The sequence below is a fragment of the Pogona vitticeps genome, chromosome 12 (assembly GCF_051106095.1).
Source record: "Pogona vitticeps strain Pit_001003342236 chromosome 12, PviZW2.1, whole genome shotgun sequence".
NCBI lineage: Eukaryota > Metazoa > Chordata > Lepidosauria > Squamata > Agamidae > Pogona > Pogona vitticeps.
Genome location: NC_135794.1, coordinates 11211688 through 11226058, shown reverse-complemented (window position 1 = coordinate 11226058; position 14371 = coordinate 11211688). Strand labels below are relative to the sequence as shown.

Here is a 14371-nt window from a genome sequence, read left to right as displayed (position 1 = left end):
ATACAAGTACCATTAGGACTTCTGTTAACCGTGCACAATGGCATGAAATTGCCAATAATGCCTTTTGTGCAAGCTAAACCCACTAATAACCCATGAGTAGGTGGTAATAATGCAATAAGCTGTGAAATCTCCCCTGAATCCATGTTCCCGTAACTGTTCTAAAACGGCATTGGCCACAGCTACCAATGTGAAATTCAGGAAAGAATAGGTCTTGCCCCGTCTGCGTCCCTCCCGTCGGAGAGAGCACAGAAGGGAACCGGGCCGGAGAGGCAGGCAGGCAGCCCTCCTGGGAAGCGCTGAGGGGAGGCTCGGCCGACAGAGAGCCCAAGAGAAGAGCCCCGGCTCTTCTCGCCTTCCCTCCCTACAAGCCCAGCGACAAGAAGCCGGGCAAGGGCGAACTGGCATCATCATCATCATCCCCTCGCCCGCTTAGAAAGGGCGGGTTCCGCCCGGCCCCAAGAGGCTTCTGCTGGCGGGGCGGAGGGCGTCCTTCCAGGCTCAGGCGGCAGCAGGCGTCGGCGTCGGCCCCGGGCCGGGAAAGGCCTTCTTACCCGGCTTTGCCACTCCTGCTGTCCTCTTGGCATCCCGCGGGGAGCATCGGAGCAGGGGAGGGAGGGAAGGGCGGGCGGGCTCCGGGCAGCGCCGAGAGGCAGGCCGCCGTGATTCGTGGCCGCAGGCCGGACGACGGGGGCTGCTTTCGGGTCACCGCCGTCCTTGGGAGGCTCACGGGCGCTCGGGGCTCCTTCGAAGCCACCGCCCGCTTCTCTTTTCGCCGAGGGGCCGCCGGACCTGCTCCCGACCCGGCTCCGATCCCACCGAGGCGCGGCTGAAAGGCCGCCGCCAGATAAAACCACCGGCGGACTCACACAGGGCGCTCCAGAGCTCCTTGCCCAGTTCCCACGTTCAGCGGCGCGAATGCACAGCTTCGCCCTTTCCGCCTGCTTCTTATGGGTAACGACGGCCGCCCACCCTCCCATTCCCCGCGCGCAATAAGGCGGCTTGTGGGTGGGTGGGTGGTCGGTCGGGTGTCTGGCACAGGCAAGGCGCGGGAGAGCCGGCGGGTCCCCGAAGAAGCCGCCGGAAGGAAGGGAGAGCCCCGGCGCCTCCTCCTCCTCCTCCTCCTCCTCCTCCTCGACGCGCTGACGGGGAGGAAAGGGAACGCCCGCCCCCGACGCCCGGCTCGCACGTTCTCGGGCCCGCCCCGGCAGGGCCCACGCGCTTCCTTCCCTTCCCTTCCTTCCCTCCCTCCGCCTGGTCGACGACGGGCCTGAGTGGACGGCGAGCAAGATGGCGACCGAGGCGGACTCTTGGGGTAGGCCTGGCCCGGCGCGTCTCCCTTCGGCCCCGTCCTCTCTCTCTCTCTCTCTTTCTCTCCCTCTCCCGCCTGACCCCCTTTTCTCTGTCCCCGCAGACGTGGACACCTTCGAGGCGGCGGATCCTTTGGCCGGGCGCCTCGCTCCCACGCCGGCCGTGGTGGCTGCGGACCGCTGGGCCGGCGAGGACGAGGAGGAGGACGTCAAGGTGGGCAGCCCCGTTCCCTCACTCTCGCGGCCTGAGGCGGCTTCGCCTCGGAGACCCCCACCCCACCCCCACCCCTCCGGAGAGCGGGTCTTTCGTGGGCGTCGGCGGTTCTCCGGAGAGGCCGCGCTCCCGAGGGGGGGGCGTCCCTTCTCTTAGCCCGGGGGTGTCATTTGGGGCTGTGGGCGCGGCCTGCCGCCGTCTCCCCGGCCGAGCCGCGGGGTGCGTTGCCGCGCGGCCTGCTCTCCTCAAAGCAAGGCCACGCCGGCTGAGGCGGCGCACGGTGGGGGTGCGGGCTCCCCTTTGCGCGCTCTGCCCGCCACGCAGGCCCCGGGTGGGGGGGGGAGGCTTCCCAGTCGCCAGCGGCCGAGGACGGCGGGTGCTGAGGGAGACTGGCGTCTAGCCCGGGGAAGGCGTCCCGGAGGCTCCTTTCCCACGTCACAAACTCGGGCTGGAGAGCATTTGGCTGGGTCGAGGCCCCGTCCGTGCGCCAGCCGCTCCTTTCCCCCAGGAGCAGGCCAGAGAGCATGTGGTGGAGTCAGAGCAGAGTGGGGACCCCCCCCCCCGCCCCACGTGTGAATGGCGCCTGGCCAGGGAGGGAGGTTTCCAGGGAAACCTGAATTCCACCTCCACTGCCTCTTTTGATGTGGGTGGCTGTTACCTCTTCTGTCATCAGCCTTTGATGTCCAGCTCCACTTTTGTGGGTAAAGGATGGAGCTGTTAAGAATTGGTGTAAAGGGAGATGGGTCAGATTGCTGAGAAGTTGCTGCCCACTAACAAGTCTGTATCCGGTTTTGGAAAGACTATGCAACCCAAGTTTTTGGGATGGGGAGACAGCCATGCCAAGTATCACCACCCTGATACTGCAGTAAGTGAAGTACTTCAGACATACGTTTGGGCATGCAAATTGATTCTGGCATTTGAAAACTTAAAATACATTTCAAGTTGACCATAATTTAGGATTATTTCAGAAAAAGGAAGAGAATGAAAGGCCACACTAACTAACCCAATGTGGGTTTCTCCTTTAGGTATCTTTTTTTAGATATAAGAGAAGCAAAGTAAATACTTAAGACATAGTTACTTTGGCTATGTCACGCAATCAACATCATTGGAGAAAGACATTATTCTCAGAATGGTCAGTGGTAAAAGACCATGAGGACGCATGAGGACGTCTGTTCAATGTAAACAAAGCAGACGCTGGACAAAATATAAAACAGCTGAAAGAAGTTGTACAAGATCAGAAATAATGGAGAGAGCTGGCTCATCAAATTGCCAAGGGTCAGATATGACTGAGTGGATAATTCTATTCGAAATACTTTTTATGGTACTCTTTGTGATCAGGACTTGGCAAGGAGGACTTATAGAAAATGTGTAGTGGCCGAGAGCAAAGGCAAAGAATATACTTCAGGTTCAAAGACCTGAATAGAGAATGTTAATTAGGTCCTACCTGAAATCCTAGAGAAGGCATTTGTTATTCTATTACTGTTTTAATGCAGTCTGGAACTGTTTTATGTGGAGTAGTAGAATTGTCCATCTCTGTCACTGGAGCACTTATTTTTGGAACTGCTATTTGTGATGACAGATGAGTATAATAATCCTGTTGGTTCTGATTAAACTTAATTTCAGGTCTTGCATATTTGCTGTTGCTTCTTGCTTGCTTGTTTAAGAATGAGAGCATAATTACTTTGAGATCTGTCAGCTGTAGAATTGTGCACTTTTCTGTGAATATCAAGAATACAAATGGACTTGAGTTTGGGCATGGGTTCTGCGATGTCCTTATCAATTCTGGACACTGATGTTTGTCAGACAGGGTTTGGCTTAGGATTCCTGCTGAACCAAGAGAGGGAAAAGGTGGTATCTTATCAACAGAGCCTCATGGCAGTTTATTTTAGATCAAACTTGGGCAAGACCTCCACATATCATTGGCTCCAGTTCTTGTCAGCCCTGGCTGGCATGACCATGGTGATGGGGTTGTAGTCTTATAGGCTGCCTGCCTTTCACTTCTGCTGATGTGTCCTAGTTCAATTTTTGTGCTTTATGCTTGAAATATTCTTTGCCTATAATATCTTTTAAGATATATTTTTGCCAAGTATAAAGAGATTTCTACTCATAGGTAGGAGAAAAGCACCTGCTCGTAATGGTGCTTTTGATAATTGAAGATAGGTTGCTGGACAGGTTCTGTGATGGTTTCTGAGCCTCCAGGATTCCTAGCCATCTAAGAAAGTACAGCTGTGATTTTATAAAAGCTGCCTTAAAATTGCTATAGGATTCTTTGTTGTTTTAAAAACCAGGTTTGTAATAGCAATTTTAAAATTTCCAGTAGATAAAAACTTCTTGGGGAAAGTGTATAAAAACCAATTTGTTCTTTCTGGCCACAAGTGGCTAACTGGTGTATGAGGGCAGGCTGTGAGAGAGGGTAGGAGACGGTAGCTGTAGTATACTGGAAGTGTGTCTACAAGCAGTCTCCCTGTGTGTTCAAAGTGTTCTTCCACTTTGAACACACAGTGATTTTCCTGGTGCTTTTGTTTATTCTGTAAGTTGTTTGAAGCTAACCATGAAGCCTCATGTTTAACTGCAGTATTTCAGGGCAGAAAAGGCTTATAATCTGGAGAGTATTTGCATCAGTTGTAGTCATTCAAGGATTGTTGTTTAGTGGTTAAGTCATGTCCAACTCTGACCCCATGGACCAGAGCATGCTAAGCCCTCCTGTCTTCCAGAGTTTGGTCAAATTCTTGTTGGTTGCTTCAGTGACACTGTCCAACCATCTCATCCTCTGTCGTCCCTTTTTCCTCTTGCCTTCACTCTTTCCCAACATCAGGTTCTTTTCCAGGGAGATTCCTCTTCTCCTGAGATGGCAAAAGTATTAAAGCCTCAGCTTCAGGATCTGTCCTTTCGATACCACACCTTTCGTAACAGTGATCTTTGATCACCTTAATTGGCTTGATTGTTCAGATTGACAGCTCATTGTCCCAGAAGGGTGTGAATGTTGTATGGCAGGACTCTTTCCAACTTTGTTTTACTTTTGTTGCCTTGAGAAATGCTCTCTTCATCTTGATCCTCATCAACTCTGTCAACAGTTGAACTGATTCAGTCAGATTGCTGGATATGGTCGTAGCTGAGAGTCCCCTTTCAGGGAGAGAAGTCACGTCATCAGAACTGATCACCTTGGGCTTTCTTGCAAAAGCTTCTACAGTGATCTGAAGTAGATGAAATGTGAATGTCTCCATTTAAGTGTTATGAGTGGCCCTGCCAGCCTCATGGGCCGTATATAAATCAAATAAAGAATAGTAAATAATAATTATAAGTTTAGTACTGCACTAATCCACTTCATAGCCAAAGATCAGACATGAGGCCAGGCCATGGCTTTGCCACTGAACTGATGACCAGGTATGTGTTACATGTTTTTTCTTACACTGTCTGTGCTACTTGCTTTTGTGTGCTAGGATAACTGGGATGATGAAGAGGAAGAAGAGGAAAAGGAAACTGAGGTAAAGCCAGGTGAGAAGTATGGGAAACCCACACCTATTTTTATGTAACTGCTGGATTTTGGTTGTGTTTTGGGCAACCTAATGCTACTTGCAGAGGAGGACCCAAGGGCTTCAAGTCTGGGTTGCATTGGAAGAAACAGGCTACAATCCCAGAAAGCTTATGGCAAATAATAGTACATGTTTGTTTTAAAGTTGATACACAACTCTTGTATTAGCAGTAGTTCTTGTTCTCAAGTCCGCCGAAAAATTACTTAAAAAATAACATTATGCACTGTTCACAGAACCCAAAGTTTCAGAAAAGAAGAAAATAGCAGAAAAAATAAAAGAGAGGGAAAAAGTGCAGAAGAAAAAACAAGAAGAGATTAAAAAAAGGGTAAGGCTTTTTTGAGTAGAGATGGGAGAACTACTTCTGTTTCATGTGCTAAGAAACGCTAGGCATCTTATAAAATCAGGCATTTAGTTTTCCAGATCATGTCCTGCTAAGGAATGAGCTCTGACAGCTGGTTCCAGGTGTCACATTTGGAGCAGCAGGTGGGGATGCTTTTTCTAGTACAGTATTCAAGGTTAGCGTCCTTTCAGCATGCTGTCTGGATGATTTGGAACTGTAACATGCTGTCATGCTAGTTTTTCCAGTTGTTGCATAATGGATTGCCACATGGCATAGCTGCCACTGGTCAGTTTTCTGGTCATGTAGAGATATTTATGTAAATTTAGATAGGAATCATTTACCACCTTCTCTAAGAAAGGCTGTCAGTATTTTGGTTCCACAGTTATGTTGTACGTGATTTCAGTATGTGCAGTGAAAAAAAGCAAGTTGTGGAACTTGTGCAACAACTTCAATTGTGGAACTTGTGCATGGATATCTCATTGGGTGGCTCATGTGTGTAAATTTGAATTTTCTGATAGTTATTCATGACTTCCATTTTAGTTTAGCATTGAGCTAAGAGTGATAGTTGGTTCTTGTCATTGAACCTGATTTTTATTTCCCTTTAAGCTAGAGGTATCAGAAGAATCTAAAGAACTTACACAAGAAGAACAGTTAGCAGATAAACTACGACTTCAGAAATTGCAAGAAGAAGCAGACCTTGAATTAGCCAAAGAAACCTTTGGTAAGTATGAAGGCCCTTGAATTTAAGCATACGCATGCTGCAGTGGCATAGTTCAGCTTTTCACATTCTACAGGATCAGGGTGCATAATTCATAAAAGCAGAAGTGAAAATGAGTGGACCACTTTCCTCAAATAAAGCCTGATCATTGCAAATGTATACTAATTCTCAACTCCAGCCATTGAATTATTTCCACCATTTGTTCTCCCTTTTACAGGTGTAAATAACACATGTGGAATAGATGCCCTGAATCCATCTTCAAAAGAAGACTTTACGGAATTCGGCAAATTATTAAAAGAAAAAATAACACAGTATGAGAAATCTTTATATTATGCTGGATTTTTGGAAACGTTAGTTCGAGATGTATGTATTTCATGTAAGTATATTATAGAAAAAAACAATGAGCATTTTGTTTCCATTGTAGAATGCATGGACAGTAATGCTGATTTGATCTTTAATATTTATGACTTACTTATCCAAGTCTAACATATTTTTAATTTATATGAAATATTTTATCCTTTATTCTCCTTGAAAGGGACCCAGAGAGGCTGACATAAGTAAAAATACAGCATTAAAAAGCTAAAAACAGCTAAGTATGCAAATATTTTAAAATAATTAAATGATTGTTATAGTAAAAATGGTAAATGAAATAAATACTAAAAACACATTTAAAAGCAATAAGTTACAAGAATCTTTTTAAAAAGTGGTCTCAGAGATAGCCAGGTCATTAAGGCAAAGCTTTTTTGAAGATGAAGAAAAGCAAATGGAAGAACAGTAAAGATGGGGCCACCCTGGCCTCTGGGGGGGAAGTTTCAGAGTTTGGGAGCAGCAGATAGAGAAGGTGCTGTCTTATGTCCCTACCAGATGCACTTCTGAGGGTGGTGGGAATGAGAGAAAGGCCTCTCCTGAGAATCTTAACACCTGTGCACTTACAAAGGGACATGAGGTCCTTGAGATAGTTTGGACTAAGCCATTTATGGCTTTATAGGTTAAAACCAGCACTTTGAATTGTGCTCTGAAGTGTGTAATTTTAAGTGATGAATTTTCAGACCTAAGAGTTCAAGCTCTTGTGTGGGTGTTATAAACTTTAACAGTTATTTATACAAAATTATCCTCAGATTGGTTAAACGTTCAGCTAGTATCCTGGTGAAGGGGAATCGTATAATCATCCCACTACTTCAGCAGGCTTTCCGTTATACAGCTAATCTCTCAATGCGGTAGAAGAAAGGTGAGGACTAGGAGACATTAAAGGAACTGTCCATCTGCTCCAGATTCAGGCAGTTCAGGTGTGTGATCACGAGTTAGATGCACAGTTTGGGGGCTTGTACTATCTGTATCAAGATTTCAGTATCTATTCTGGGAACTTAGGAGTTTCCCAAAGAATGTGAGAACTCTAACCATATTCAAGCATCTGGGCAAGGGCACGTTGGCTGATCCTTCCAGTTCAGAAGCATAATTGGATTAGTACTTGCACAAACAAAGAAGAATGTCTCTTCTGGAATTAATTGTAATCCACAGCTATTTTGCAACTGACGTGCTTCAGTAATTTACAATTTATTGGGTAGGGATAGGAAAGTGAAAGTTTGAGACCTGCAAAAAACAAAGAAAACAAAAAGGCTCAGCCAACTTTAAGTTAGTTACCCTTAAATTCTCATGATATTTGACTTTGGCCTTTCTAAGGTAGTGGGTTCTTCTGGCAACATGGCAGTATGAACTGGTAGTTAGAGGTGAGAGGCCAAATAAGCCTCCTTTTATCTGTTAATACAAGCTGCTGCTAATGTAAATTAATATATTTTCTACTACAAAATGGCAGTCAGGGTAGCTAACAGTAATAAAATTCAAATAGAAAAAATATACAAATAAGATTAAAAGTCCACCAGTAAAGAGAAACAAGAATACTTCATGCTCAAATGAAATGTCACCATGGCACAGAGAGTAAACTCATTTTAACTTTGCAGATGCTGTTAACAAGGTGGATTTGATTTTTCTCAAACTGATTTAAATCACAATCAAAAATCAGTTTTTTTTGACAATTTACATTTTTTTAAAATTGATTTTTTAATTCACCCTGCCTATTAAATACTTGGCATCCTATTTCAGGTCTAAAAGCCATCTAGTAGTTTCTGGATTATTTCAAAATGTCAACTATGACTATTCCATTATCATCAATATTTGTTTTTATGGGTCATGCTGCTATGAGCATCTTGAAGAGAATCTCTGTTCACAGCAGCTATCCAGTTTCCCCAAAGGACATGTGGTAGGTTTGTGTCAGCAGTCACAATTATGCAAGTACATCTTTCAGATGCCTTCTGTCTTCCATGTCAGATTTGATATAATCTTAGAGAGAGAGCTAAAAGAAAACTGCAGAGCTGGAAGGGACCCTATAGGTCATTGTGTCCAGCCCCTGTCAAGGAGGCGTAGTGGAGAATCGAACTCCCAACATCCAGGTTCCACAGCCAGATACCTAAACCATCAGGTTATTCAGCAATCTTTGAGGGAGTCGGTGGAAAATGTGTAACTGAACAGTAACTGAAAAGGCATAATGTGGCTCCAGGCCATTTTTACTGAACCCTATAAATATTAATTTTTAAGAAAGCCACCCAAATCCGTACACAGGCTACTATGAAAATTAGCAGTAAGTGTAAATTTTTAGTAAGTGTTGTGGTTTTGTAGCAGACAGTAATGAAACATTTTTACCACTTTTCTAGTTGTTTAAAATTGCAGTTCTGGGCCTTAATTAACTTAACTGAATAGAGAAGAATTTAGTTAGAATAATAATTTTGTGGTATATGACTTCTTTCTCTGTTAATTGGCGATGGTTGTTTCCTATTATATGTCTCAATTGTTAGGGACTGTTTAGATGTCAGAGAATCACAGAGCAGTAATTGGCTGATACCTAAACAAGTCCCTAATCATTGAGACATGTAATAGAAATACAGTAACAGACTCTAGTTATCATGGAAAGAAGCTAATTTCATACTATTAAAGCTATTAAGGTGCTGCAGTTTCATACCAAAAGAAAGTTATAGTAAGCCACAGTAGAATTGGAAAGTGGCTGCAAGGCCACATTGCTGATTTTCAGTGGTGATTGTGCCACTGATACTCAGTGGCTTTTGGGAGGGGTTGGGGCCACCAAACTAAATTTTGGCCCATACTCCTGCCAAGGTAGCTCACCTGCCTGATGGAGACACATAGTTTCTGAGATAGAGAGGCATTTGAGAAGCTTGTTACATGGAAATACCAGTGGCTCGTCATGACAAAAGTCATACATTTTTATTTCTGAGTTGTGATCCTTCTCTAACTTCCCTGTGAAGTTCTAAAACGGTGTCCAGGTGCCCAAACAGGACATTCAAATTGGGGTTCATTAATTTATTCCTTTGAGCATTCTAAGAGCTGTTGAAAAAAAAAGATTTTCTGTCAATCATGTTGCTGTGCTTTTATTTCCAATTTAGTGGAAATTGATGATTTGAAAAAGATCACAAATTCCTTGACAGTGCTATGCAGTGAGAAGCAAAAACAAGAGAAGGTGAGTCTTGGGTATTTTTTTCTATAAGTTGCTGATTGGTGATTTTCTGATTGATTTGAATTATCACCTGGGTCTGATTTAAAAGAGCTTGGTGGTGAGTTCCATGCTGGCTGTAGATATGGGGTACATTTGGCAATACCAAAGCTAACTAATAAAACTTGAGGTATGTGATTGCTGTATCGTACTCCTTGAAGACAAGATGAAGTCTCCTTAAGTTTCATCAGTGGTAGGCTTTTATTCCAATAATTCTGATTGTATTAACAGGGTAACCTTGCATATAAAGCATGATAGTTGTCAGTTGATAGTAGAAAATACTGTTTCATTATATAATGAATGCTAATTGTACTTCCTTGGAGGAAACTTCAGATGATGGTGTTGTTAGCTTTGCTTTGTTTGTAAATTTATGCTTATTTTTTGTTTGGTAATTAAAATTTGGGAAAAAGAATTTGTCTTAGGGATCAGTCTTCAAACCTGATCCAAGTTACTTCTGTCTTTCCTTCAGCAAAATAAAGCCAAGAAGAAGAAAAAAGGCGTGGTGCCTGGTGGGGGTTTAAAAGCGACCATGAAAGATGACCTGGCAGATTATGGTGGTTATGATGGTGGCTATGTACAAGACTTCGAAGATTTCATGTGACATTTCTCCTTTCTGTTGTCTTTCTGTTGCCCATAATCCCTTCATGTGTAGCACAATTACTTTCCTTTAAATTCTGCCAAATGCTACAGTCAAAAACTGCAGTATATTTGTGCTGTTCATTACCTTCACATTTAGCTGCTGAAGCATTGGGATGCCTTTCTTGATGCCAAGAGAATAAAATTATGTTGCTCAATTGTTCATTCAATCATAGGAAATATTGAAATTTCTATAATGTGACTTCATAACAGAAGAAGCAGCACTTAATTGGAAATAACTTTCAGCAAGGCCAAAAATGTAGTATTATCAGTGTGATTTAATAGCAGCAGTCTTAACTGTATCTCTTCCACTGATTCTACCCAGACAAAAGAAGTTATTTGCAGCAAGGGCATGGTGTGCATACAGTATTAAAGGCAGCTTTATCTATTATACTAGGGTTTGAGGTTTTTCAATAGATTGGCAAATAGCCTAGGGAGAGGATTCTGCACTTAGGATCCAACTATGAAATTTCAGTGCTTTCTAAGTTAAGAGCACAGATAAAATTCTCAGTTGGTTTATAAAAGAGGCTAGGTTAATTGTATTTGGGGGAAAAACTTATAACTGATGTCTAAGCAGTTTAATTCACACTTTTCTGATTTCTTGGGGAATTCTTTGTCACCAGGTTTCTGTGACTGTAGTCAAGCTCTCACAAGATTTGCTGATTTTCGTTTACAGGAATCCTGCTTACCAAACTGCAACAGTTACAACAGTTGGACAAATTGTTACGTTAACAATTATGACATCTACAAATGTTTTATAAAAACTAATTTAATAAAATCACTGTTGTGAAGACCAAGACTCTTGATCTAATTTTTGTGTAAAACACATTTTTAAACAGAAGATAGTTCATGCTGTTCAACACATCACCAGTTTCCTGCCCTTTAAGGGAGGTGGAAGTTACTGTCTTTGACCCCTCTGTGTCAATCTCAATCTCAGGAGATTGGTGTGCAGAAGCTCTTCAGCTGCCCGTGTCTCAATAGTTCTTCTACTTAAAAGAGGAGAAAATGTCTTAATGACAACACACCTCAAAGGACTACACCCACCTAGAGTAGGCCTGTTGAATCAGTGGGGATTTGGTGGGCCAACTCCTCCATAAGTTCCATTGATTTGAATGGGACTACCTTTAGTGTAGCAAGTTGCAACTAGAGAATGTCTCTGAATCAATGGAACGTATGGAGGAGTTGACTCACAATTAAGTGATCCTACTTTGGTGCAATTTACTGTGCAACAGGATTTCAGTCAATGCTTCAAGTCCACTGAAGTCTAGAGGCAGTAAATAATATGGTTACTCTTTTTTCATTATTGGTTTGCAGAAGATTCTTCAGGTACACATTCAGACATTGAGTTTGGCTGGGACTGAAGGAATCCTCAGTGGTAAAAGCTGGGAAGGAAATCCTAGGAGTTTATTATATCTACCCCTGTTGACTGCTTTCTTTTAAGTGGGACCAGAGCCTGAGATAAATCTCCAGAAAAGATACTGGGCATTTTGCATGTGTCCTTTTATGCATGGTACACAACTTTTCCTGCAACAACATCACCATGACTTCCCCTCTTTGGGAAAGTCCACAAGATTAGAGGTATTCTCACCCAATGTCGACTGTATTGTGGGCAACACCCAGGAGTTGTATGTGATCTGTTGCGGCATCTCAATAATTTATTTTATTTTTTATTTTTAAACTTAGAACCGTTCTAGCTTCCAAGACCTTTGTTAAATTAAGGAATGATATTACTAGAAGAAAGTTGCCTTTAGTTTTGCTATATTTTATCCTGTATTTTGTGAACTGAATTCCCTTGCATTGAGGGCTATAGCTCCAATTCTAACTTCTTTCTTTAAACAGAAGGAGGGCTTTTTCCTCTTCTTTGGGCAGTTTCATTCAGTTTTGAAATGCAGAGAAATGTAAATATAAATGATGAGGAAAGAAAGTATTGAACAACATATGGTGAGGACATTTCTCTCCATCACCTCTTCTACATAGGGTTCCAGTGTCTTGTGTGTTTCAAGCTCCTGGCATGTATGCTTGCTTTCAGTGGCTGCTACTGTTCTACCTCAGTTAAAATGATTGTCAGCCCTCCAGAAAGAACAGGGTGTCAGAGGGATTCACTTGTAAATGTATTTCTCCAAAGATGATGATATGCAGTTCAAAGCCCCTCTCCCACACTTCTGTAACAGGAAACATGCTGAAAGATCAGATACGACCTAACAAATGTTCATCCTGCCTGAGGATGAAAGAGCATACAAAGTCAGTTTAAAAAAACAATTGTAGATCACAGCAATAGAACTCAATATTATAATACAATAAAAACCATAGTGCTGAAAATGGAAGCTAGGGAGTATTGCACAAATTGAAAGGAAACAATAACAAAAAAATCAATGGAAGCTGATGACTTCCAACTCCAAAGCTCTAAACTGGGTTTTAGTTTTTCTGTTAAGTGTAATCTGCATACTTTTGCTACTATATACTATTTTGCTATTTGGCTACCGGCAGGTATTCCAAATTGTCAATTGGTGGAACAGACTTAAAGTCTCTTTCCATTACAGAATCATAGAATCATAGAATAATGAATGGCCTATAAGGCTATTGAGCCCAACCCCTTGCTCAATGCAGGAATCCCAACCTCTGGTTCCAACATGCTATCTAGCAGTTCATATACCTGACAGATGGTTCTCTAATTTTCTTTTGAATAGCTTTAGTATTGGAGTGTTCACTGTCTCCTGAAGTGATTGGTTCTATTGTCATACTGCTCTAACAGGAAGGTTTCCCTGATATTCAACTAAAATCTGGTTTCCTGTAAGGTGAGCCCATTATTACATGACCTGCCTCAGGAACAGTCTAGAATAGATCTGACAATTTTTCAAACATTTGAAAGTGCTATATCTCCTCTCAGTGTTGTTTTCTCAAGGCTAAACATGCTCAGTTCTTTCATCCTTTTGTCAAAGGGCTTGGTTTCCAGTCCCCTGATCCAGAGGTCATCAACCCCCGGTTTGCGGCCCAGTGCCGGTCCGTGGCCTGAGCCAGACCGGGCCACGAAGACAGACCTCCCGCCCCCGCACGCACGCACTCCCCTCCCACAGCTGTTTTGTGCACATGCGCGCGTGCCAGCGCCGACATGAACGCTCCCCCACTGCTTTGCACATGCTCCCAAGAGCACGCACGCACTCGAGGGCCCCCCACCTTCCTCGGACACATCCCACAAGAAATGCTGGTAGGTCCCCATCGCTGCATAGTAATTGGCTACCCAATTAAAGGCTGGTGATGAGTAAAGCCACCAGCCCATTGCATCCATGCACTGACTATCCCTATTAGTCAGGATCGCGCTCTGCCTCTGTCAGGGTTGTGATTGAGAAGCCTCCACAAAGAGGTGTGGTAGAGACTGGATTGTACAGATGATCCTCCGGCTCCGTACAGGGCCTATGGGTGTTGATATCCAAAAACTTTGCCATTCATATCAGCAGCTGAGCATGTTTGAAAATCCTCCACTGGAGAGGGAGAATCTTGGTTTACCAGGTCCAACTCTGGTGAGGTAAGAAGAACGGACAGAGTCTCCGGTGGAGATCCTTGGTCAAAAGGTTTGAGAGAGGAACCCTCCGAGTGCCTGCCTCTTTCAGACTTGTAGCCTGACCCCAAATGGTACTGCAGAGGCCAAGGGGAGTAATGGTATTGAGAGGTTGATACTGAAGTCGCCACATTGGGGCCCAGAGCCTGGCGTTGGTGCTGAGCAATGTTGACAGACGTTGGCCTACAATGGTGGCATGAGGTTGAGTCAACAATATTCAGGCTCTTCTGAAGGACATCTATGTCAAGGTACTTCTCAGTGTTGACAGGCTGCTGTCAAGTCCCATGGAAGTTCTCTGGCTTGCATCCGAAGAGGCGAGGGTGACCTCAAGGAATGGTCCACCTGTCTCAGAAAGTAACATGTGGCTGGTGCCGCAAAGGCTGTCAAACTATTACCATTCAAACTATTTGCACTACATAGGGAAAAAGGTTGCTAAAGAGAAAGCACGTTTTGCAATAGAGTTCAGTTGTGGAGCTTCAAGATTAAATGGATTTGTTGGTCACAGAAA

At 43.7% G+C, this 14371-nt stretch overlaps 1 protein-coding gene across 1 annotated transcript; it reads left to right on the top strand.

The window, feature by feature from the left end:
- The first annotated feature begins 439 nt into the window (after nt 1-439).
- EIF3J (eukaryotic translation initiation factor 3 subunit J) lies at nt 440-11098 on the top strand. The gene is made up of 8 exons (XM_020812199.3): nt 440-1312; nt 1412-1521; nt 4962-5016; nt 5288-5379; nt 6001-6115; nt 6330-6488; nt 9565-9638; nt 10141-11098. Exons 1-8 carry the CDS (start codon nt 1288-1290, stop codon nt 10270-10272), a joined length of 762 nt encoding a protein of 253 aa, XP_020667858.1. The 5' UTR covers nt 440-1287; the 3' UTR covers nt 10273-11098.
- The last annotated feature ends 3273 nt before the right edge of the window (nt 11099-14371 follow it).

What these genes read in the sequence shown, in the direction of transcription:
- EIF3J (XM_020812199.3), top strand. Translation starts at nt 1,288, where the DNA reads ATGGCGACCGAGGCGGACTCTTGGG. An exon ending in GGAAACTGAGGTAAAGCCAG is followed by an intron (nt 5,017 to 5,287) that starts GTGAGAAGTATG and finishes CACTGTTCACAG; the next exon opens with AACCCAAAGTTTCAGAAAAG. An exon ending in AGAAGCAAAAACAAGAGAAG is followed by an intron (nt 9,639 to 10,140) that starts GTGAGTCTTGGG and finishes TCTTTCCTTCAG; the next exon opens with CAAAATAAAGCCAAGAAGAA.